Source organism: Brassica oleracea, chromosome C3, assembly GCF_000695525.1.
Source record: "Brassica oleracea var. oleracea cultivar TO1000 chromosome C3, BOL, whole genome shotgun sequence".
NCBI classification, from domain to species: Eukaryota; Viridiplantae; Streptophyta; class Magnoliopsida; order Brassicales; family Brassicaceae; genus Brassica; species Brassica oleracea.
Genome location: NC_027750.1, coordinates 17,392,692 through 17,415,654, shown reverse-complemented (window position 1 = coordinate 17,415,654; position 22,963 = coordinate 17,392,692). Strand labels below are relative to the sequence as shown.

Sequence of the window (22,963 nt, the reverse complement as noted above, 5' to 3'; positions counted from 1 at the left end):
GGCTTATGATAACGCGGCATTGATTTTCAATTCTTTGATTTTCTGTCTTAAAAATCTTTGACGGAGACATTATTTATACTTATTCCCTCCGTTTCGTAAAATTACATATTTTAGAAAAAAAATTATTTTTAAAAAATCTATTTTTTTGCATTTTCGATGTATGTTTATTAATTAATTGCAAACTTCAAAAAACTTAATTGTACTCTTAGATTTTTATGGTTTAAAGTTATAAAAAAAAATCATATGCAAATTTAATATCTTTTATTAAAATGTACGAAAAATTTAAAATATGAAACATTTTGAAACGGATAGAATATTTTTTTTGTTTTAAAAGGGACTTCAATTATACACATCTCATTCCCAAAATCAAAATAACACACTGATTACTATTTTACCCTTTTAGGCTACCTATTTTGTAATAAATTCTCGTGAATAAGTAAATATTGGTGAATGGTGGTGGTATACAATATGTTTGTTTCTTAGATTTGATAATTAATAGTAGGATGATACTGAATACACAGTATTCTTTAAATAAATTTTGGATACTTTGGCAAATAGTCTACTTTAAAGCTTTTTACAGCAAAAAAAAAAGAACATAGAGAGAGAGAGGCAAAACCGAGAGTAGTATATAGAGTATACTCCCTCTGTTTTTTAATGTTACATATTCTAGATTTTTCAAACATTTTAATAAAACACATTAAATTTGCATATTTTTGTGTTTATCTTTGTTTCATAATTTTAACCCAATAACAATTCAGTAAATGCAATTAAGTTTTTTGAAATTTGCAATTAGTTAATAAAACATGTCTTGAAAATGTAAAAAATAGATCTTTTTAAAATAATTTTTTTTCCTAGAATATGTAATATTATGGAAGAGGGAGTAGTATAAATTTGATTCTATGTTGTAACTCCCAAAACAAAATCTCTCACAAGTAGCTATCAAGAACAAAAGGAAGGGGAGTTTGCTTGGTCTTTGCTCATCATCCTCTTGCCTTGAAATACTACTTCCTGTCTCCCTCTCTGTCTACACACAATCACACTCTTATATTCTTTTTTTTCTTTTGAACTTTCGCTCTTCTATTCCTTTCTCTCTATATATATTATCTAGTGTCTCTCTCTCTCTCCATTCACTAGTATTGGTCTCTACACAAAGAGAAGACAAGCAATGGAGAACGGTGAGAAAGCAGTGGAGACCGTTGTTGTTGGGAACTATGTGGAGATGGAGAGTGAAGGGAAAGACTCAGACATGAAATCTAAGCTTTCCAACTTGTTTTGGCATGGCGGTTCTGTCTATGATGCTTGGTTCAGCTGCGCTTCCAACCAGGTACGACACATATACTGTATTTTGTAGATGATAACAAAAAAAATCCGTTTTTATACTCTCACTTTGTGTAACTTGATGAATTTGTCTGTTTTCTGTAGGTGGCGCAAGTGCTGTTGACGCTTCCATATTCATTTTCACAGCTAGGGATGCTGTCAGGAATTCTGTTTCAGCTCTTCTACGGCCTCTTGGGTAGTTGGACTGCATACCTCATTAGCATTCTTTATGTCGAATACAGAACAAGGAAAGAGAGAGAGAAAGTTAACTTCAGAAACCATGTCATTCAGGTAACAGTATCAATTATTCTAGTTAGCTCTTTTCTACATCCTGTTTCATTTGAAAACATATATATATATATATATATACTAATTACATGAATTTTTTTTTACAATGTGAAGTGGTTCGAGGTTCTTGATGGATTGCTTGGGAAGCACTGGAGGAATGTCGGGTTAGCATTTAACTGCACCTTTCTTCTCTTTGGATCTGTCATTCAACTCATAGCTTGTGCCAGGTACTTACTACAAATCATCCCAAACTCTTTATTGATCAGTAAAAAAAAATTACAACCCACACATATATATATATATATATTTTAATGAGATCGATGATGTTGTGATTTTAATGAACAATGAATGAATGTGCAGCAACATATATTACATAAATGACAATCTGGATAAGAGGACATGGACATACATATTTGGGGCATGTTGTGCAACCACAGTCTTCATCCCTTCCTTCCACAACTACAGGGTTTGGTCTTTTCTTGGACTCTTGATGACCACTTACACTGCTTGGTACCTCACCATTGCCTCCATCCTCCATGGTCAGGTAAATTAATTACTGAAGGAACTTTTTATGTTTTGGTAAGTTATACGGTTAGATAGATTAGCTGGTGATGTTGTAACTTAAGGGGACTCAAAAACATCAAAAAAGTTGTCTTCTTCCTTGTGTTTTTGGCCCTTTTGTTTCAAGCAACATGTGGTTGGGACCACTTTTGCCCAACCCTATATACATTGGTGTCAGACATGGTTTAATGCATCAATGATACATTACTTATAATAATACAGATATATGAATCAGTTTGAGGTTGTTCCAAAAAAAAAAAATGAATCAGTTTGAGATTAATAATAGGGCAAATCTCCAAAATAGCATATTTCTAAGTTTATATCACAAAAATAGCACTCAAAAACTAAAAGGACCAAATAGCACCTTTCTAAGTTTATCCTTTGAAAATTTTAATTTTTTTATTTTTCAAAATTTGAAATCTTATCCCCAGAACCTCATTTCTCAACTCTAAACCCTAAACTCAAAACCCTAAACCCTAAACCATAAACCCTAAACCCTAAACTCTAAACCCTAAACCCTAAACCCTACAATCTAAACCCTAAACCCTAAACTCTAAACCCTAAACCCTAAACCCTACAATCTAAACCCTAAACCCTAAACTCTAAACCCTAAACCCTAAACCCTACAATCTAAACCCTAAACCCTAAACTCTAAACCCTAAACCCTAAACCCTACAATCTAAACCCTAAACCCTAAACTCTAAACCCTAAACCCTAAACCCTACAATCTAAACCCTAAACCCTAAACTCTAAACCCTAAACCCTAAACCCTACAATCTAAACCCTAAACCCTAAACTCTAAACCCTAAACCCTAAACCCTACAATCTAAACCCTAAACCCTAAACTCTAAACCCTAAACCCTAAACCCTACAATCTAAACCCTAAACCCTAAACTCTAAACCCTAAACCCTAAACCCTACAATCTAAACCCTAAACCCTAAACTCTAAACCCTAAACCCTAAACCCTAAATCATAAACCCCATCCTTTAACTCTAAACCCTAAGTTTGTGACTTTTGATAAAACATTTAGTGCTATTTTTGTGACTTTTGACCTTGAGTGCTAATTTGGGAACAAAAACTTGATTTAGTGCTATTTTTGTCTTTTTCTCTTAATAATATATGTAACAAACAATATTGGTATAATAATAGGTAGAAGGAGTGAAGCATTCGGGACCAAGCAAGCTGGTGTTATACTTCACAGGGGCCACAAACATTCTTTACACATTCGGTGGCCATGCTGTTACTGTGTATGATTTTTTTACCTTCGTAACCCCACTAATCCATGTATCGTAAGGGTATAATCGGAGTTACAGAGATCGGTGAAAAGGACCACTCCGTTATTTGTTTTTCTATTCACACATTTACTTCAATTAATTATGTAAATTGAATGTCATGTGTTGTTGGAGCAGAGAAATAATGCATGCGATGTGGAAGCCGCAAAAGTTCAAGTCTATTTACCTGTTTGCGACTCTGTACGTTCTGACGCTGACGCTGCCTTCTGCGTCTGCGGTATATTGGGCGTTTGGCGATTTGCTTCTAAACCATTCAAACGCATTCGCTCTCCTCCCAAAGAACCTTTTCCGCGACTTTGCAGTGGTGCTCATGCTCATCCACCAATTCATCACGTTTGGGTTCGCCTGCACGCCTCTATACTTCGTGTGGGAGAAGCTGATAGGCATGCACGAGTGCCGGAGCATGTGCAAGAGAGCCGCCGCGAGGCTTCCTGTGGTTATACCCATCTGGTTTCTGGCAATCATATTCCCTTTCTTCGGTCCCATTAACTCAACCGTGGGATCACTCCTCGTCAGCTTCACCGTCTACATCATCCCTGCGCTGGCTCACATCTTCACCTTCCGCTCATCCGCTGCACGTGAGAAAGCTGTGGAGCAGCCGCCTAGGTTTCTAGGAAGGTGGACAGGAGCTTTCACCATCAACGCATTCATTGTGGTGTGGGTGTTCATAGTTGGATTTGGGTTTGGTGGTTGGGCCAGCATGATAAATTTTGTTCACCAGATTGACACATTCGGACTTTTCACGAAATGCTACCAGTGTCCTCCACCGGTAATGGCTTCACCTCCTCCGATCAGTCATCCTCATGTCAACCACACTCGTAGCCTTTGAGCAACAATGAGCAGACACGGTTGGTGTATTCCAAGGAGATAGATTCGGGTTCGTTTGTTTAGATATTTACCAAGGCTCTTTGTTTTTCAATTTTGGTCGTCAAGTTTTACTATCGTCTTTCATGTTTGGAAATTAAAGAGGACAACATCGTATCTTTTTTTTTTTTGGTCAAAAGGACAACATCGCCCAAAATACTCCCGACGATTCGACCCGGCAAACTCTTAACTAAAAAACTGTATGAACGCTACGAATACAGAGCAAAGAGAATTGTAGATTCATTAGCAAAAGTTTAATAAAACATACGAATATGAATCCAGCTTCTTACGCATCACGAAAGCACCATAAACACATGTCTTAGAAAACATCACGAGAGAAGATTAAAAAAAAAATGGACAATGCAGAGGATGATATTAATATAGAGATAGCATGCGGCGAGATAGCTGATTTACCCTTCTACAAACCGTTTTTTAAGGTCTTTTTTTTTTCTTTTAACAGCAGCCTTTTGTTCATTCTCTTGCAAAATGACCCAACTCTCCATAGATGTAGTAGCTCTCACCTCCTCTGATGCGTTTCCTCTTCAGAGCCAAAGCAGTTGTTAGGCAAATGAAATATGCCTTCTATTTCTTTTGGCTTTTCTTTTTAAGTGAATCAAACCGAACGTGAGTTCCTACATCACATGAAACAAATGGAAATGTGGGAAAACGGAAAGTGCACATGGTTTACTCTGATCCTACAAACTAAAACAGATCGAACCAAGTTTATTTGCAATTCAGCATCTTCACCAAAATGCTTTTTCTTTTTTATTACCCGCTTTGGCTTTGAAGAAAATGCTGGTTCGATCTCCATGTCAATGGCAATTTGCATAGCTTCAGCTTTTGCTTTCTCAATACCAGTTTCTCTGTAGCCTTTCAAGGAACCAACAAGCCCTCCTAACTGGATAATAGCAGCCTCAAGATCCATATCCTCTGATTGTAAAGATTTGCTCACTGTATTGACAACATAAAGCAAATCATACAAAATTACCATGCCAAACAAGAACTCAAATCTTCCAATTCCATGTGTTTCACTTTCTGCAAGACACTCAGCTTCACTACGATGTCCAAGATTACCACTGTTCTCTGCTAAGTAAAACAAAGCCTCTCATATCTTTACAGCTTGAAACCTTATTGGTTTTACACTAGCAATACGACTTTCCCAACGAGTCTGTGATAATGGTTTAAGTGTAGTACCTTTCACCATCTCTCTGTAAACTTCCCAGTTGTTGGTTGATGAAAACAGATTGTATAAACGTTGCACGGTGCCAAAAAATGAAACTGCTTTCTCAGTTGAAGAAGCCATGTCACAAAGAGCAAGATTGAGACTATGACACCCACATGGAGTGTAAAATGCCCTTGGATTAATATCCAGCAATCTTTTCTGAACACCCTTATGCTTTCCTTTCATATTAGACCCGTTGTCGTAACCTTGTCCTTTTACATCACCAATATTTAACTTAAGATCAGCCAATGCATTTTGAAGAGTGGTAAAAATTCCTTCTCCTGTTGTGTCTTTGATTTCCAAGAAAGACAAAAAAACTCCTCAACCTTAGGTGAATCCGTAGATACATCTACACATCGAATTAAAAAAGTCATCTGCTCTTTGCGACTAATATCAGGAGTAGTATCCAAAATGATTGAAAAATACTTTGCCTCTTGAATCTTCTTTAAGATTACCATCTTAATCTCATTAGCAAGTAATTCTATCAACTCATTCTGAATCTTATGACTAAGATAATGGTACTGAGTTTCACATTTGTCAACCCATCGAATGTGCTCCTTCATTACTTCATCAAAGCCTCCAATCATCTTAATAAAAGCCAAGAAGTTTCCACTGTTTGGATCCCTGCCCTTTTCGTTGTTTCCACGAAAGGCTATATTTCTTACTGCTAGAGTCTTTACCCCTGCAATTATCCTCAACATAACATCTCTCCAATGTTTCTTCTCCATGTTAATTGCCTCCTCCAAATGCTTATCAATAGTTTCACTCTTTTTCAGCCTCATTTCGAGCTCAATCCAGCGGCTCATGCAAACAATATGGTTGTAAGTAGTTTCATGATTTTTCAGCCTATGTGAAGCATTTCTCCAATCATCATATCCATTAGTTATCAAAAGAGGAGGAAAGGTTTCATGAGTGAATAATTTACAGCAAAAACAAAAGATTTTATCTTTAGATTTTGAGTAAACTAACCATCTCCTGTCTTGTTTCTCTCCATTGCTCATCCTTCTTGTATAACATGAATAAGTGAAACATCTTTCAATACCATCTCTTGGAAAAGGATAATCAACTGGAGGTCTTGTAGGTGGACCTCTCTCAACCAAATAATCTCTCATTCTTTGTTCAATTTTCTTCCAATTTCCAAGATCATCCATATCAACATCTTCATGGAAGCTTCTAATATCATCAACTTTCTCTTGGGATTCTATGTTTTCATTCTCAGATTGTTTTTTGTCCACATTCATACAATCTGCATCATCTCTAGCAATTTCTTCTTCACTCTTCTCATGAACATCTTCTTCAATAATAAACTCTTCATCTTCTTTTTCCTCTTCAGCTTCAGAGGTTTCATCAGGTTTAGAACTTTTAGTTATTGTGACATACTTAAGCATAGCATTGGCTTGAGATTTGATCACTTCATCTTGTCTTGCTTTTTTGTTCCTATTTTTAGCTCCACTTGATTGAATTCTTATTCTGTTTCCTGGAAGCATTCTTTAGAGACTACAATTCAAAAACATTAAAAAGAAAAACATAATTTAGATAATAGACACCAATAGATTACATATGCTAGAACATAAAACAAGTAAATCACAATCAAAAGTTAACGAAAACAAAAGAACAGAGAAAAAAAAAACTTACATAGATTTAGAGAAGATGGAATATGGTTGATAGGCAGAGAAAAATAAACAAGAAGGTTGAAAAAGAGAAGATGGAACGTCAATTGGTAGGGTAAACAAAATAGGTATTATTGTAATTTATGTTTTTAATCATTTAATATAATAAGTTAGAAAAGTTAAATCAATCTTCACGATCAACTCTTTTGACTATTGGCAAAAGTTAAACAATAATTTTTTTTTGGCAATTTGCCTTTATTATAGACGAACAGAAAAAATGGTAGGAGGAAGAGTCGAACCCGGGAGTAGAGAAGAAATAAGATACATAATAGCCACTGCACTAAAGAAACTCGCTGTACAATCTGCCCCTAAAATATTTATAAACTTTGGCGCCCCAAGCCTTTGCTTTATGGGATTTAGCCCAGGGCTGGGCCTGTTTGCAAATACTGGACTGAAAGGAATAAGGAAATATAAAGATACTCAATCCTTAGTTCGGATTAGGTCGTCTCTCCCTTGTCGACACTTCTTCCTACCATAGTCAACGTCTTGTATCCCATCAATACCCTTCTCCTCTAGATGAACCTTGTCCTCAAGTTTCACTGTAAACTCTGGAAAGCTAGCTGATATCTGATCATATTCCCCCCAAGTTGCATCATCTTCGTGTATTCTATTCCACTTGATCAATAAGTCAGCTACCTTGTCGTTGCTTGCCCCTGCTTTGTTAGTCCATCGAACTTGTAACACTTGCTCAGCTTGAAGCTTCAATGTTCCATTGTTACGTAGGGGAAGCAACACGCCAATGTTCGGGGTACCATCACCAATCCAAGGCTTCAACAAAGATACATGAAAAACTGAGTGAATCTTTGTACCTTGTGGAAGAGTAAGTTGATAAGCTACTTCAGCGATACGAGCTTCAATTTGAAAAGGTCCAAAGAAACGATGAGACAGCTTTTGTGAACTCCTGAAAAATAAAGTCTTCTGGCAGTACGGTTGAATGCGAAGCAGGACCCAGTCACCAACTGCAAACTATACGTCACGTTTTTTAGAGTCTGCTATCTGCTTCATGTTGTTATTAGCATGACCAAGTGTTGTTTCAGCTCTGACAATAGCTCATCTCTAGACGCCATTTGTTCATCCAATTATGGTAGAGACAATCTCATAAGCTGGAATAGGTGGTGGTGTGCGTCCATAGACTGCTTGGAATGGTGCCATGCCCGTTGATGGAGTGAAATGTCGTGTTGTACCAATATTCAGCCCAAGGAATAAAAGCACTCCACTGGTTTGGATGGTGATTAACGAAACATCTCAAGAACTGCTCAATGCATCGATTGACGACCTCAGTTTGACTGTCGTATTGTGGATGGTAAGCTGTTAAAATCCTCAGTTGTGTTCCTGACATCCTCAGTTCTGATCTCTGTCACTTACAATAGAACATGGGATTCCATGGAGTTTCAAGATGTTATCCACAAACTTATTTGCCACTGTCCGAGCTGTATATGGGTGAGAGAGTGGAATCAAATGTGCCGACTTTGTAAGTCGATCAACAACCACCATCAAAGTTGTGTTCCCATCAGAGCGTTTAAGTCCATCTATGAAGTCTAGGAGACATCTTCCCAGACTTGATTGGGTATAGGAATAGGCTGTAACAACCCAAATGGTGAAATAGATGAGTATTTGGCTTTCTGACATACCTCGCAAATCGTACTGCTTGGTGAATTGCCCGCCAGTAATATTGTTGAGCCAATCTATTGTAAGTACGCAGGACTCAGGAGTGACCTCCCATAGGTGTGTCGTGGTGCTCATGTAGGAGTTGAGCTGTTAGTGTTGACTGTGGTGCAATAACTGCCCGATTATGATAACAGAGGAGATCATTTCTCCGTTCGTACGGTTTCCATGGGTTTGTTGTGACGAACTGTCCAATACGTTGCAAGTACATAACATCGTTATATAGAGCCTTGATGTCGCTCCAAATAGTTGAAGGTTGAACAAAAGTAGCGTCAAGTGTAGGGCTCCCATGAACAAAAGACAAAGTACCATCAGCAGAATTAGTGTGGCCTGGTTTGTATGTGATTTCATAATCGTAACCCACCAACTTTCCCATCCACTTCTTCTGCTCTGGTGTGAGTACTCATTGTTCTAGTAGGTAACACAGACTGCGTTGGTCAGTTTGAATGATATATCGTCGACCTAGAATGTAAGGCCTCCATGTCTTGATTGCAATCACAACGGCAAGCATTTCATGAGCATAGGTATACCATGATTGTTTGAAGAGCCCCAGCATGCGGCTCATGAAAGCAATAGTGTAATCATTCTGAGACAATACGGCTCCAATCCCATCACCGGAAGCGTCGGTTTGAATGATGAATGGCAATGAAAAATATGGTAACGCCAAGGTTTTTTTTTGTGGTGAGTGCCTGTTTGAGTGCCACAAATGTTGTGTATGCTTCCTTGCCCATGTGAATTCCCTTTTTCATAAGAGGTTTGTTAAATGACTTGCAATAATTCCATAATCTTTGATGAACTTGCGGTAGTAGCCAGTGAGGCCAAGAAATCCTCGCAACTTTGTTATTGTGGTAGGTGTAGGCCAGTCCAACATTGCAGAGATTTTGGACCTATCGACCTTGAATCCTTCTCCACAAACAATATGACCTAAGTACTCTAGCTCTTTCTTACCAAACTCACATTTTTGTACTTAACCACCAATTGATCCTGTCGTAGTAACTTGAACACAGCTCGTACGTGTTGAACATGCTCTTGGAGTTAGAGCTGTAGATGAGAATATCATTAAAATTAAACCAAGAAAGACTTACGTAGCAATCGTCGGAAAACTAAGTTCATCACATCCTGAAAAGTAGATGAAGCGTTGCATAATCCAAAAGGCATCACCAAGTATTCGTAGTGGCCATTGTGTGTTCAAAACAATGCATTTTTGCCCTTGAGCATGCATGCATTTTTGTGTATCTTCTAATCACAAACATTTCAGAATTCCTAACCTTTGTAGCTCTAACATACATTCACAACCGTCTTCCGCTCCTCGACATCTAACCGCATATCGAGATGTATCAGAGTTAAAGACAACAATCCCAAAACAGTTCTTTGTTGATGTTCTATCATTAAATCTTTCACAACTTCTTTACTTGAAAATTCTTGACCCATCTCAATACCCATCCCATCTTCCCATTCCTCCATTGGTCAAACTTTTTCAACAACAACTGGAAGATCAACATATCTAGCACGACTACACACAGTGCTACCTACGTTCTCCGTGTTTTTCACCTTCTCCGCGTTCTCCACCTTCTCCGTGTTCTCCATCTTCTCTACGTTCTCCAAATGATGCATGTTTTCCCCACCAAAACCCACATCTCCTTCATTTCGAATTACAACATTTTCCACTGCGTCTTGCACCTCCCAATGTTGTTTTGCTTCTTCGATGCCATTATATAAAATGATTGCACCAGGATTGCCTTCAACTTTGGGTATTCCACTTGAAAATGCTCACTAAAATTCCTGCCAAATGAACTTGCTTTCTCAGTTCTAGAAAGTTGCTTAGTTATGGAAACTTTCTTCCTTTCCGTGATATCCTCTACATGCAGAATACTTCTTCTTTGGTCTTTATACACTGATGTTAGATAAAAAAAAGCACATCTTCATTATCTAAGATATATGATTGCCTCTTAGGTTTCACTACTAAAGGAATGTAACTCAAATTTAGCTCTTCCTAGCTCGATCTATGGCCATCTTCTGCATACCCTATCCACTAGGGCCGAGTAAGTGATCTCTTCCTTCGAAGATCTCCTAAAAGATAAGGAATACAATCGACCGTCGCTTGGAGTCCATTCATAATCATCTCCTATCTTTGTATAGTATCCTTCATTATCAAAGTGTATGTTCGTCTAAGAATCCATCGTCTCCTATACAAATTAAAATGATAAACTTAAGTTATACCAAGTTGTACATTTTAAACTCTTAGGTTATACTAAGTTTTACATTTTCACCAATAAAGTTTTGCCAAGTTATATCATATTTTATACTTTTACAAACAAAGTTATTCTAAGTCATACGGTTTTACCAATCAGGTTAGACAAAGTTATACAGTTTTACGGTCACAATTTTACTTATTTCTACAAGCTGTACGCTTATTGTTGTGCAAAGTTATACTAAGTTTCACTAGTTCAACTCACACCAAAACATCTTCTATTCAACCAATTTTTGATGGATCCACTAGACGTTGTTCCCAAATTCTCAATTAAAAAATAATATGAAATAGATGGAAGAAATGGAAACTGATTTCAACTCCAATTAACAAACCCAAAATCCGTCATCGGTTACAACTGAGATTCATATGGAATACGGCTACTAAACAATAACACAAGGAATATTTAAATTTGAAGGTTACACTTCTGATTCCTTGCCAATGGCTTCAATGTGCTTCTCGTATTAATCCAATTTTAAACAATGGACGTCGCGGGTATTTACAGAGTTCGAATTCCCCATCCGTCCCCCTGTCCCCTTTTCTATTCGATTTGAATCCCCAGAGAGAGTGAGTCTAATTAGAAAGCAGACCCACATGTGACAAATGATCGGTTGAAATTGAATCAGTTAGGTAGTATTTTTGACTTTAACCGTTACGCTTGAGAGTATCCAAGTTAATGAAGAATACGCTAGACTTATTAAGAGTATGGCAGAATTTTTTTTTTGTTTATGAGCCTACTTTTTATGATAAATTATTCTGAGAAGTCCAGCAAACCTAAAAAAAAATTATAATATGGTCGGACCGGACTTTAAAATATACAGATAAGAACATGATTATTGAAAGGTTCTGGGGTTTTTAGCGTAATATAAGAACCTGTCTCTTAACTTTTAATTAAAAAGCTAAGAACCGGCTCTTAAATAAGAGTTTTAAAAGACGGTTCTTAGTTTTTTTAGTTAAAAGTTAAGAGACAGATTCTTATATTACGCTAAAAATCCCACCCTAAGAATCTCCCAATAATCAAGATCTACCAGATCTAAAATATTTTCGGGCTAAACCAAATCAAACTCAATATTTACGAATTTTGTAGGTTTTTGGTTGGGCCGGATTATCTCAGTTGACAAAAGGTCCAAATTTTATTTCTATGGGCCTAAGAAAAAAGCCCGTAAGTTTTTTTCTCGTGGATTCAGTCAAATGGGATGAAGGCGCAACTGCTTGCAACTTGCAAGTCGCAAGAATACAAAGTAGGGTCAGTTATCTCATAAGTGAATTGATGCATTATTTTAAAAGATCTTCTTGTCTTTTGTCTCCGACACCAAAACAAAGAGTTGGACTCGTTTACAATCACACATTGCCTCTTTTTTTTGAGCAACCACAATCACACATTGCCTTATTATCAATTTTTCACCTTTTTTGCTTCTCGTATTAGTTGTCGGAGGGGGGCAATTGTTGGACCAATTAAAACCCGGTTTTCCGGCTTCTGCAGCAATAAATAACAATCAATCACTGGCGGGTTTCAATTTGGAGAACCGGTTTACATACCAATTGGTAAACCGAATGCTTACAAGTTGCAAGTAATTAAACATTGAGAATGAGAGTTGGTTGGTGAGTTGGTTTTTTATCAGTTAGACGCCTGAGAAGCTTTCAAGCCAAAGCAGAGGAAGAAGAAAGAAAGTATGCAGATTCAGTGCAAAACCCTAACTTTCACTTTTTCCCCTATTTCTTCTAACCATAAGCTGCCATTCCCATCTCCAATCAATTTAAGGGCATGTAAGCCTCCATTCCCGAGTTTCAGGAGCTCTGTTAAGTCTCACAAGTTTATAAGAAACTGTTCAAGTCCTAATCAGGAGCTTGTTGTTGATGGAGTCAACGGAAATGGCTCGATTTCACGGGACACGGAGGAGGTGACTGAGCTTGTACAAGAGGCGGCTGAGGTGGAAGTAGAAGAAGTGAAGAAGATAGATGATTTAGCAGATCAGAGTATTTGGGGACAGATGAAAGAGATAGTCATGTTTACGGGACCTGCTGCTGGACTGTGGATATGCGGTCCCTTGATGAGTCTCATTGACACCGCCGTCATTGGTCAAGGAAGCTCTGTCGAACTCGCTGCTTTAGGTGATGTCTTTAGACTCTGGACATTTGATTTCATACTATATCTCAGATTTGTTACACTCTACTCCCAACTGAGAATATGCTACTGCCTTCTTCCTACTACTATAATGTTATACTCTGGGGTTACTAGTTCAAGTAACAGTAATCTAAATTTCATTATGGATGAAACAGGTCCTGCAACCGTCGTCTGTGATTATTTGTCTTATACTTTCATGTTCCTCTCAGTTGCCACTTCAAATCTTGTTGCCACCTCTCTTGCTCGCGGGGTCAGTTTATTAGAATTGAATATTCAGGAGATATGTTTACTTTTCACATTTATTAGCAACTTCCTAATAGAATAGTGGTTATGCAGGATAAAGATGAGGTACAACATCAGATATCCATCTTGCTTTTCATCGGCTTGGCTTGTGGAGTCGTGATGATGGCGTTTACAAGACTATTTGGTTCCGGGGTACTAGCTGGTAACAATAAATATTTTATTTGTAAGCTGAACAGTAACACGTTTGTGAATAGTACTAAATCAACAGACCGTTGACGGTTTAGTCTTCTTTCAGCTTTTACAGGTGCAAAGAATGCTGAGATTGTCCCGGCGGCAAATACATATGTTCAGGTTTGTTCTCTTATGTTGTAAATTTTCAGATTTTAATGTTGTGTGGTTTTGGTTAGTCTGGTGGCTCTATGACTAAAGAAAAATAGTATGTTTGGTCCATGTGCGTATAAACATATAGTATGTTTGATAGCCTTGAGTGTTGTTAATTCTTGAGGAAAACTTGAATTTCAAGTGACTTTCCTCTTTCTTCCTTTGAAGTGACGATTGTTTTTATTTTCTTTCATTCTCAGATTCGTGGTTTAGCATGGCCAGCTGTCCTCATTGGATGGGTTGCTCAAAGTGCAAGGTCCCCTTATACCTCATTTTCATCTCCACATTGCATTTTTGCACGTCCAAAGTTTCAGCATTGTCGCACACTTCTGACTGTGGGGCCTTAAAAGTACCCAGAGGAGATTATATCTCACTGTTACGTTCTCAATCCTTTGTCTCAGCCTTGGTATGAAAGACTCATGGGGACCTTTAAAGGCACTGGCAGTTGCTAGTGCAATAAACGGTGCTGGCGATCTAGTCTTATGCACCTTTCTAGGATACGGTATAGCAGGTGCAGCTTGGGCAACTATGGTGTCTCAAGTAAGCTGAAATCTATAAGAGATTCCATTCAAAGTTAACAATATGGTTTTAATTCGAGATGTTATAGGTTGTTGCAGCTTATATGATGATGGACGCATTGAATAAGAAAGGATACAACGCTTTCTCACTCTGTGTTCCTTCTCCAAGTGAACTCTTTACCATCATTGGGCTGGCTGCCCCAGTCTTTATGACTATGATGTCAAAGGTTACTACTTCATTTGACATTCAGTTGCAACAAGGTTGTTTTATACGTAGATGATATTTGTGTGTTTCCTCCCTTTAGGTTTTGTTTTATTCGCTCCTTGTGTACTTTGCTACATCAATGGGAACAAGCGTGATAGCTGCTCATCAGGTGATATATCTTTGTATATATATATTCAACACTAACCATGTCTCCTTCTTTGAGTTTGTTCTATGACATTTCTTCGGCTCTTTTGGTCTCTCTAGGTTATGCTTCAGACATATAACATTTGTACAATTTTGGGGGAGCCTCTCTCTCAAACTGCACAGTCCTTTATGCCTGAGTTGTTATTCGGAATCAATCGCAATTTGCCTAAAGTAAGCCCGTTGTTGGTGAAAATATACTCAGCTGAGGATACCATTGGTATATCTTCTTCTTGCTTTTACCTCTAAAAGCATCTCTGTTTTGCGCTGTTGTCTGTAGGCCAGAATGCTTCTGAAGTCACTCGTTATCATTGGTGCTACACTTGGAATAGTAGTAGGAACCATTGGCACAGCAATTCCGTGGCTGTTCCCTACCATCTTCACACACGACAAGGTTGTCACATTGGAGGTATTGTCTTTTCCTTTTCCTTTATATTTTTTTCATTGTGTCACGGCAACGCATTTTCAAGAACGACAAGTTTCGAAATACATATTGTGACAGATGCACAAGGTCATAATACCATATTTTCTTGCTTTATCCATCACTCCGAGTACTCTCAGTCTAGAAGGCACCTTACTGGTAAGTAAGTTTGGATTTTTGTGTCTCATAGTCTAAACCCTGATCCAAAAGAGCTAACACTGTTGTTGTAAAATGGAGGCTGGAAGAGATCTTAGATATATCAGCTTGTCAACTGCTGGATGCTTGGCTGTTGCTGGGCTTTTACTTATGGTAATCACTCACTCTTAGCCTCAATTTCCTGAATTCCAAAATAGATTTCTGTCTGTAACTCTCTCTCTTCTTTTTGCATTGTTTACAATTGACTAAAAGCTTCTGAGCAATGGAGGATTTGGTTTGAGAGGCTGCTGGTTCGCTCTCGTGGGATTTCAATGGGTAAAATGTTTTTGCTACACCTTTACTAAGCCATATAACCCACACACAGCTTTTGCTCTCCTAACATGAATTATTACAGGCTCGATTTTCTCTAGCCCTTGTACGTCTTCTATCGCGAGACGGTGTACTTTACTCGGAAGATACAAGCAGATATGCAGAGAAAGTGAAAGCTGCTTAGCTCAGAACGTCACCATCTACATCACAATAAAATTCCTAAAGGGAATAGAAAACAGCTTTGTAGATCAACGAAACTATGTTTGATATTGTATTCTTGAAGAACAGAATAATGGGAAAGTCTTGCCATAAATGGCCCTGTTTGCAGCCATGTCCGATCTCCTCTTCTGCTGCTTGAGATTTATGAGTGTTTATAAGACCATTTGATAAATAATATGTTTTCCTTAGACGAACCAAGTAGCATGTTTGGTCTAGTGGTATGATTCTTGCTACGGGTGCGAGAGTTCCGTAGATCCGTAGCTACATGTATTGCAACGTTTAATACGGCACACATTTTGTATCACAAGACAAGAACTGCAGGAAAAGTTTGTACGCTAACGAAACAGCTTCATAGGCTGCTGAAAATTTATTCATGTATCGGCTTGATCCTATAACAGAGCCCAACGATTAGTAACATAAACACATGGATTGCAGTATAGTATCAATTTCAAGTCGAAACATAATTGGTAAAAATCACTTGAAATACAAACTCTTCATCCACTTCAACCTTTCAAAGTAGCAACGGTTGCTGAGTACTTTTACAGAAGAACATGATACTACCTCTTGCTTCTTTGATCTCAATGACATAGAAGAGTTGTCCAACTATATCAACCATCCATTTAAAATCTTTTTTGATTAGACATCCAGCTCAGTCCGAAACAAAATACCATTTAAACTTTCAAGAGAATTTCCTCTTCTAATAATACTCTCCGATTAATCATCTTTTACTCCAATAACAATCTCTATAAAGCTGGCGAAAGTAAAAAGAAAAAAGAAACAGCAATATCCAATTCCGGGTTCTCTCGGTTTTTCTGGCGAAGGTGATTGGAGTTTTCAAGACATTGCCTTTGAAGAACCTCCGGTGTCTTGTTTCATGTCGGATTCGTTACGCAAGTTGCTTCCTCTGGTGTATGGCTTCTTATCACCCTTTCAAACACAGAAATAGAGAGAGATTCACTGTTTTATACTTTGGCTCTAAAGAAACAAAGCACCAATATTTAATCTAAACGCATTGAGCTTTTCTTTTATGTTTAAGTTACCAACCCTTTTGTTTTTGCCCACCTGGAAGATCGTCCCAAGTTTCCTCAGTCCCGTGGCTCGACCTCGAAGAACATCCTTCGAAACACTTGGGTCTTTAAGCACCTGCGAGAGAAGCAAGATTGTCAACAATGTTATTTATTACTAAAAAAAAAAAAAAAAATGGTTGTGTAATGTAAGATGACTTACAGATTGGCAGACATGAGACAGAGTGGATTCGATGTCGAGAACATTGATTTGCCAAAGAGACTGAAGCAAAGCATCCATTTTAGCTTCAATGGCTTTCTGAATATGCTCCTCTCTGTTATCACCTTGGTGTTCATTCAACTTGTTCACTTCACCCTGCAACTGAAGCAACGAAACAGTACCAGAAGCAGCCATGACTTGAGATTTCATATGGTGGCTTTTGTCTCGCACCCATTCCGCTAAGAAGGGCACTTTCATATATCGTTTGTCTTTCCCCATTTCTTTAGCCGCTTTTCTTGTGTAAATGTAGCCTATTGTATGCATCATTGCCTCCCCAAAACCTGAAGAGTCAAAGCTAGATCATGGACCATCTACATAAACATTTTCTTCCATAGATCTAATCATCTAATGCAAAAAAGAAAGAAAGAAAGGTTTTTGTACCGGCAGAAGAAAGACGCTTTGCCTCTTCGTTTGCCCATTCGATAAATTCATCAGTTCGTCCTTCCACAAACGGCTCGAGTTTGTTTTTCAACGTTGCAGCGAGCTTGTCTTCCCTCTCCTTCTGCAGAGCCTGCACCCAGTTCCCATACACAATACATGAAAGAAAAAATAAACATATCACTGAGTTGTTAATAAAGAAGAAAGGAAAAACAATGTACTTTGATCTTGTCTTGAAGAATTTGTTTTCTGATATCAGGCTCATATGATTCTAAGTCAGCTTCGATTGATGCCAAATAAGCAAGTGCAAGCTGCCCAACATATTCTTCAAAGACTTCGCTTCCGAAAAGCATACCAAATACAGCTGCAGGATCTACCATTGCATCCCTGAAAAGAAAACAAAATTGAACCACCTTCAGTTCATAACATTCTTAACTTAAAGGGTATTAGATAATAAAAAAAAAAAAGGAAAGAGACACCAACTTACTGTTGGACACCTTCTTTGCCATATTTGTCATAAGCTGCTCGCTTTTCCGGATTGCTCAAAACCTGATAAGCCTCGCCTAATACCTTTCATTTACAAAAGGATACGACATTACAGCAACAGAACTTTAGTGTGTAAAATAGTTTGTGAAGGTTCCAGTAAACACAAAAACCCAAGAAAGAGTTGCAATATTGTGACAAAAAAAAATTGTAATCACCTGAAAGTTTTTAGCAGCTTGAGGATCTCCAGGGTTTTTGTCTGGATGAACTTTTCTTGCCTGAGATAGAGTCAAACCAGATAAAGTTCCAAAACACTGTACACTACAACCGGAGAGATTCCATGATGATTTGTTGATTACAGAAAAGATATATAGAAAAAAAAAGGGACATACTTTTAGGTAGTAAGCCTTTTTAATGTCAGCATCTGAAGCATCAGCTTTGACGCATAAGATGTCATAATACTCATTTTCCTTCACCATACCTTCCTTGTGAGACCAAAACATGAAATCAAGACTGAAAACACGCGTGAAGATAAATCAAATGTATGCGGAAATTTTTATGATTTTATTTTTGCTATTTCTTTGTGACGGAGAAAACAACGATCATCGAAATTCAGCATCTTATGAATTAAAACTCAGAATTAGGGATCAATAATCTGGAAAAAAACGAGTCGCTAGATCATCATGCATGCATGCATCTAGAGACATAAGAGCACAGAGAGAGGAAACATAAACTTACTGGTCGTGCAGATGTGTCAATGGGAGCACTGTGTCCATATTTAGAGCACCTCTATCCCCATCCCTTAATGCTTTTCTTATGTTAATATTGGTTTTAAAAAAATAAAAAAGTACATAATTACATAAGAACAGTGTCTTATTTTGGGTCAAGAAGAGGCGTCTCTTGTTGCCACGTGTAGGCGTGTGAGAGGCAGAGGAGCTGTGTGTTCCTTCTTCGTGTCTCTCTCTCTCTGCACAACGAATATGGCGAGCAAGGATCCGATTCGCGAGCAACCTCCTCCTCAGGGTATCGAAATCAAAGCCACTCAGGATCAATTCTTCGGTAAGTGCCGATTATCTTCTCTGCAGCGGGAATCGAATCGTCGTAGAAACTCTGTTTTAATCTTAGGAAAGATAGAGTAAACCTAATTGTATGATTACTATGAACTCTTACGGACTAAATCACCTCTAACCTTTGTTCACTTGCTGATTTCAAAGACAGAAGAGCATCCCACAAATGCTAAGGACTGTTTGGGTTGGTGATGGATTATGTGTGATTTACTATCCTACTTATCATCACTGCCTAGGCTATACATGTTTGCGCTGTGAATTTGAACGGAAAATATTTTTCTCTAATGCTCTGATTATTGTTTTTTTTATTTGCTCTTTTGTTTCTCTGCTAACTTTAATTTTATAGGCTTTTATAGGGGAATTGCTCCTGGAGTCACTGGATCTCTAGCCACTGGAGCAACTTACTTTGGTGTTATTGAGTCCACTAAGAAATGGATTGAAGAGTCTCATCCCAACTTAGGCGGGCACTTGGTACACTTTATTGCTGGAGCTATTGGTATGTTATCTACTCTCCTCTCTCGTTCATCTGATCAATAAGTTGGTGGTAAAAGATAGGAGGAAAACGTATGTTCACTCATGTAGAAGCTGACTTTGAATGCCAATAAATCAGACATTTCAATGTTATGTGATGATTTGAACTATGGATATCGTGGGTCTGTTAAAGATAAGATTCAGGTTTTGAGCAAAACCGCACAAGGGAAAAAAGTTACAAGAATTGCTGAAGGCATATGAAGCAGCATCAAAAGTTGTCAGGTGCGTTCTTTTAAGTAGTTTTGCGGCATAACTTCTAACATGACGTTTCAAGCATCACTACCACTACGTTCGTTTCTACATTCTCATAGACTTTGTCTTCGATCTTTTGAGTTGTTGGATAAGGAGACGAATATACTTATATGATTGCTTTTTATGGACTGTAAAACTGCACAAGACGCATGGTTTTCTATGATCTACCAAACCTATTCACAATGAACAAACATTTGCTTTATTTTTCACATGTTAATACAACTCATTAGTCTGTTAAAGCTTCCTTTGATCTCTATTCTGGTTCAAGTTCTGCAGAGCAACATGCCTAACCCGCTGAGCAAGACGTCTCCTCCTATAACCCCCACCAAGCGCAGAATCAGGATCATTGCAATAGCACCGTACTCAAACACCGTCACTATTCTGAACCCTCCTGTACAAAATGGAGAACATCAGTCTTAGAAAAACAGGGTTTGTTACGCTCTTTTATGTTCCTTTATAAACTTGTATGTTTTTGTAAGTACTAGTATTCACATGTCTTAGAAACTTGTATAAATGAAACTAGTATTCACAAGTTCTCAAGTTAATTCTTCCTTCTCAATTTACTTCTTTCTTGAAAATAAGTTTGTTTATTCTCAAGTTACTTCTTCCTTCTCAAGTTCATTGTTGGTTAATCAAGTTCCTACTCAAGTTTTTTCTTGAAAATAAGTTTGTAAACAAGTTTTCTTCGATGCTTCTTTCAAATTATTTCGTTTATTTTACTAATCTTTGTTTTAATGTTTTTATTTAAAAATCTATGTTTAAAATGTTATTTTTAATATGTTTTATTTAATCAATAAATTTTAAGTTTAATAAAAAAATGTTTAATGTTTTTTTAAGAACTCTTAATTAAGAGATTTGCTTTGGAGGACATAAATGTTCGGGTCTCTTAACTAAGTCTCTTAACCTCATATTTACTATTTAAAATATTAAAAAATAATTAAGAGACCGGATCTTTGGGATAATGATGCTCTTAGTAGGCGAATCGAGAATAAGACGAGTAAGATTGTGAAGGCTTTTTACCACAAAAAAAAAAGAAAAATAAAATGTAGGCTTTGCGCTGTTTGCTTGTGAAGCAGCAAAGGGACATGCTTTTCGGTTATGATGAAATTCGAAACGTGTGAACGTGTCCATATCGTACACAATTAGAGTGAGACTGAGATACAGAGGAAATACAGGGCATTTTTGGTTGGTTTACACTAAACCATTCACTTAGAATTTGGTAAAGATAAAATGTAAACCAGGTAAAACCGAATGCCAAACCACTATATAAGCGTATACGGAAATGTTTATGATTTTATTTTCAATTTTCTTTGTGACAGAGAAAACAACAATCATCGAAATTCCTGATCTTTAAATTAAAACCCAGAATTAGGGAATCAACAATCTGGAGGAAAAAAAAAAACAGAGTCGCGAGATCATGCATGCATGCATGAATCTAGAGACATAAGAAAAGAGAGGAAAGGAGAAACATACTGGTCGTTCTGATGTGTAAATGAAGGCGCAAACTCGATCTCTGGTTGGCTAATCGAGAACGATTTGGTCTTTTTCTAAAACAGAGTGAGACTCTTATATACAACAACAACAATAATGAAGGTTTTGGGCTGTCTATTTTAATTTTTGAATGAATGTTAAATTTGTATTCATCAAAAAAACTTTTTTACATAAGATTCAACTAGAGTTTAGAGTTTTTCTTTCAAACAGACTACATGACTAAGTTACATGGATCGATCATCGGAATCCTAGTTTACGTGGGTGGGAACCCCATATGGACACGAAACTATCACTGGATGGCTCATGCTTTTAAGAATAAGAATAGAGGTGTTAATTGTGCGACCGCAACCAATTTTTTTTTTTTTTAAATTGGATGAATCCTAAAATTCACTCAGAAACAGGACTTACGATTGGGAAAACTTGGTCGACAAGTAAGATATAAAAAGAAAGACTAGGCTCTAATCAACAATGGAAAATTAATGTTTTATTGATGATTTAACAATGAGTGCAAAGGGTACTTGACAACAGTGGAGTGTGAATATCAAGAGAATATAGCTTAGCTATGGAAGAATTCGGATCCCCTTTCTTTGGCTCTTCCTCCTGCATTTATAGCTTTTTCCGGCGGATTGTAATGGTGGTCTTTAACACTAGAGTGTGAATATCTCCGGCGCAGATCAAGGTGGCGCATGATGCTGCTTTGTGTATGGATCGTTGATAGGTGACACTTGTTAACGATCAAATTTAAATCTTAAAGAATCAGAATATAAGACTGTAAGCAACTTGATGAATGAAGTTGGAGGGCATAAAAAATGTATCAGAGATAACAAGTTGTGAGTTAACAAAGAGTTGACTTGGGAAAGATTGATTAGTATTGTTTAGTTTCTGTCTCCCATGTTCAGAGAAATATTACTTCGTCTTCAAGTCACAAACTTTCCAAATTGTTAGGCTAAAATTAGATATATGTTTTTTTCTCCATATATATGCGGGCTTACTTTTCGAGTTTCTTCCCTATATTGCACGTTCTTGCACATTCCTCATCTCTCTTATCTTGCTAGATTCCAAGACATTCTCATTTCACTGCAGTTGTTGTTTATCGTTAACTTTCAATTGTATAGGTGAGGTTTTCCCAGGAATTCCTTTTCTTTTTGAAAGTTGTTACTCTGTCAAATTTAAATTTTGAAGAATCAGAAATAATCCATGCAGCTACTAGTGTTCTAAAACCTGGTAGGCGCTTGTTAGAAAATAGATGAAGTTCTAGCCACTTGTTAGCGGGTATACTAGTGACCAACCATATAGTCAGGCGCTTAGGCTGGCTAATAAAGCAGATAGATATCCCTAGACATTATTTGAAAAGTGATTTAGCATATGTTATCTCTATAATCGCTTTAACTAAAAAAATATGATATAGCAAATGGCTAAATATTACATAGCAATTACATTTAATATTGATTTCTATAGTTAGTAAACTTTTTAGAACATGAAAATAACTCATAATCATCATAAAATAAATATATTCGAATATGATATTAAATAATGTAATAAATATAAAATATTTTATAAATTTCGAAATA

At 37.2% G+C, this 22,963-nt stretch overlaps 5 protein-coding genes across 9 annotated transcripts; 3 read left to right on the top strand and 2 right to left on the bottom strand.

Moving 5' to 3' along the window:
* The first annotated feature begins 917 nt into the window (after nt 1–917).
* Nucleotides 918–4,442, top strand: LOC106328916 (auxin transporter-like protein 2). Its single transcript, XM_013767458.1, has 6 exons — nt 918–1,324; nt 1,423–1,608; nt 1,720–1,832; nt 1,966–2,149; nt 3,317–3,414; nt 3,577–4,442. Exons 1-6 carry the CDS (start codon nt 1,166–1,168, stop codon nt 4,286–4,288), a joined length of 1,452 nt encoding a protein of 483 aa, XP_013622912.1. The 5' UTR covers nt 918–1,165; the 3' UTR covers nt 4,289–4,442.
* Nucleotides 4,443–4,794: 352 nt separating this feature from the next.
* On the bottom strand, nt 4,795–7,032 carry LOC106330010. The gene is made up of 6 exons (XM_013768581.1): nt 6,515–7,032; nt 6,001–6,391; nt 5,518–5,779; nt 5,356–5,406; nt 5,096–5,274; nt 4,795–4,863 (listed from the first exon to the last, which is right to left on the bottom strand). The coding sequence occupies exons 1-6, from the start codon at nt 7,030–7,032 to the stop codon at nt 4,795–4,797; spliced, it is 1,470 nt and encodes a 489-aa protein (XP_013624035.1).
* Nucleotides 7,033–12,638: 5,606 nt separating this feature from the next.
* LOC106336429 (MATE efflux family protein 4, chloroplastic-like) lies at nt 12,639–16,118 on the top strand. The gene is made up of 14 exons (XM_013775263.1): nt 12,639–13,240; nt 13,409–13,503; nt 13,590–13,698; nt 13,792–13,847; nt 14,078–14,133; nt 14,279–14,417; nt 14,485–14,622; nt 14,701–14,769; nt 14,865–14,975; nt 15,082–15,210; nt 15,304–15,381; nt 15,460–15,531; nt 15,631–15,693; nt 15,773–16,118. The coding sequence occupies exons 1-14, from the start codon at nt 12,802–12,804 to the stop codon at nt 15,869–15,871; spliced, it is 1,653 nt and encodes a 550-aa protein (XP_013630717.1). The 5' UTR covers nt 12,639–12,801; the 3' UTR covers nt 15,872–16,118.
* A 442-nt stretch (nt 16,119–16,560) lies between these two features.
* Nucleotides 16,561–18,885, bottom strand: LOC106329484 (chaperone protein dnaJ 10-like). 3 transcript variants are annotated; one of them, XM_013768142.1, is made up of 9 exons: nt 18,790–18,885; nt 18,444–18,564; nt 18,270–18,329; nt 18,056–18,138; nt 17,790–17,955; nt 17,572–17,701; nt 17,134–17,471; nt 16,951–17,049; nt 16,561–16,833 (listed from the first exon to the last, which is right to left on the bottom strand). In XM_013768142.1, exons 1-9 carry the CDS (start codon nt 18,825–18,827, stop codon nt 16,741–16,743), a joined length of 1,128 nt encoding a protein of 375 aa, XP_013623596.1. In that variant the 5' UTR covers nt 18,828–18,885; the 3' UTR covers nt 16,561–16,740. The 3 variants fall into 3 exon arrangements, with proteins under 3 accessions (XP_013623596.1, XP_013623597.1, XP_013623598.1); XM_013768143.1 differs by having other exon boundaries at nt 16,969–17,049; XM_013768144.1 differs by having other exon boundaries at nt 18,270–18,365; nt 18,444–18,532; nt 18,790–18,840.
* Nucleotides 18,886–18,955: 70 nt separating this feature from the next.
* LOC106329486 lies at nt 18,956–20,479 on the top strand. 3 transcript variants are annotated; one of them, XM_013768145.1, is made up of 5 exons: nt 18,956–19,110; nt 19,264–19,302; nt 19,465–19,614; nt 19,783–19,871; nt 20,170–20,479. In XM_013768145.1, the coding sequence occupies exons 1-4, from the start codon at nt 19,032–19,034 to the stop codon at nt 19,848–19,850; spliced, it is 336 nt and encodes a 111-aa protein (XP_013623599.1). In that variant the 5' UTR covers nt 18,956–19,031; the 3' UTR covers nt 19,851–19,871; nt 20,170–20,479. The 3 variants fall into 3 exon arrangements, with proteins under 3 accessions (XP_013623599.1, XP_013623600.1, XP_013623601.1); XM_013768146.1 differs by having other exon boundaries at nt 18,957–19,110; nt 20,178–20,479; XM_013768147.1 differs by lacking the exon at nt 19,264–19,302 and having other exon boundaries at nt 18,959–19,110.
* Nucleotides 20,480–22,963: the final 2,484 nt, after the last annotated feature.

Bases quoted from the DNA above. Each gene is read 5' to 3' on its own strand.
- LOC106330010 (XM_013768581.1), bottom strand. From the start codon at position 7,032: ATGCTTCCAGGAAACAGAATAAGAATTCAATCAAGTGGAGCTAAAAAT. The intron at 5,407-5,517 runs GTACTACACTTA...TTTACTTAGCAG, and splicing joins TTACAGAGAGATGGTGAAAG to AGAACAGTGGTAATCTTGGA. The intron at 5,275-5,355 runs GTGAAACACATG...TTGTCAATACAG, and splicing joins AGCTGAGTGTCTTGCAGAAA to TGAGCAAATCTTTACAATCA.
- LOC106336429 (XM_013775263.1), top strand. From the start codon at position 12,802: ATGCAGATTCAGTGCAAAACCCTAACTTTCACTTTTTCCCCTATTTCT. The intron at 15,532-15,630 runs GTAATCACTCAC...ATTGACTAAAAG, and splicing joins TTGCTGGGCTTTTACTTATG to CTTCTGAGCAATGGAGGATT. The intron at 15,694-15,772 runs GTAAAATGTTTT...GAATTATTACAG, and splicing joins CTCTCGTGGGATTTCAATGG to GCTCGATTTTCTCTAGCCCT.
- LOC106329486 (XM_013768145.1), top strand. From the start codon at position 19,032: ATGGCGAGCAAGGATCCGATTCGCGAGCAACCTCCTCCTCAGGGTATC. The intron at 19,111-19,263 runs GTAAGTGCCGAT...TGCTGATTTCAA, and splicing joins CACTCAGGATCAATTCTTCG to AGACAGAAGAGCATCCCACA. The intron at 19,303-19,464 runs GTTGGTGATGGA...TTAATTTTATAG, and splicing joins AAATGCTAAGGACTGTTTGG to GCTTTTATAGGGGAATTGCT.
- LOC106328916 (XM_013767458.1), top strand. From the start codon at position 1,166: ATGGAGAACGGTGAGAAAGCAGTGGAGACCGTTGTTGTTGGGAACTAT. The intron at 1,609-1,719 runs GTAACAGTATCA...TACAATGTGAAG, and splicing joins TCAGAAACCATGTCATTCAG to TGGTTCGAGGTTCTTGATGG. The intron at 2,150-3,316 runs GTAAATTAATTA...GTATAATAATAG, and splicing joins CCTCCATCCTCCATGGTCAG to GTAGAAGGAGTGAAGCATTC.
- LOC106329484 (XM_013768142.1), bottom strand. From the start codon at position 18,827: ATGGACACAGTGCTCCCATTGACACATCTGCACGACCA. The intron at 18,565-18,789 runs GTAAGTTTATGT...GCGTGTTTTCAG, and splicing joins TTGACACATCTGCACGACCA to TCTTGATTTCATGTTTTGGT. The intron at 18,139-18,269 runs GTGATTACAATT...TGTAAATGAAAG, and splicing joins AAGCTGCTAAAAACTTTCAG to GTATTAGGCGAGGCTTATCA.